The sequence below is a fragment of the Sinocyclocheilus anshuiensis genome, unplaced genomic scaffold, assembly GCF_001515605.1.
Source record: "Sinocyclocheilus anshuiensis isolate Anshui unplaced genomic scaffold, SAMN03320099.WGS_v1.1 scaffold250, whole genome shotgun sequence".
Lineage (NCBI taxonomy): Eukaryota > Metazoa > Chordata > Actinopteri > Cypriniformes > Cyprinidae > Sinocyclocheilus > Sinocyclocheilus anshuiensis.
The window spans coordinates 414,543-414,867 of NW_015547652.1; the positions used below are offsets into that span (position 1 = coordinate 414,543).

A 325-nucleotide genomic window follows, 5' to 3' on the forward strand; every position below is an offset into this window, starting at 1 on the left:
ATTACATATTATTATAATATTATTACAATTTAAGTACTTTACATTTATTACATGTTTTTGTATTTATTTAAACTGTGTATTCATCTGAAATATATTATGTATTTTTTTTTATAAATATATATATTTTTTAATTTTACATTAAAAATGTAGTTGTTTTTAAGTTGCCTGTAATGAGCTGTTTAACATGTGTTTGTGTAGAGTAATCACTCTATGGCGATCCTGAACGTCGGTGCTCCGGCCGCGGGGATGAACTCCGCTGTGAGATCCGCGGCTCGAGTGGGACTCGCTCACGGTCACCGGGTTTACACCGTCCACGACGGCTTCG

The 325-nt window shown here is 35.1% G+C and overlaps 1 protein-coding gene across 1 annotated transcript in view; it reads left to right on the forward strand.

The window, feature by feature from the left end:
* pfklb (phosphofructokinase, liver b) overlaps window positions 1-325 on the forward strand; it is a 50,493-nt gene that overhangs the window by 28,826 nt on the left and 21,342 nt on the right. The window contains exon 13 of the mRNA XM_016504195.1: window positions 199-319. Coding sequence (XP_016359681.1) covers window positions 199-319 — 121 coding nt within the window. The remainder of the gene's footprint in view (window positions 1-198; window positions 320-325) is intronic.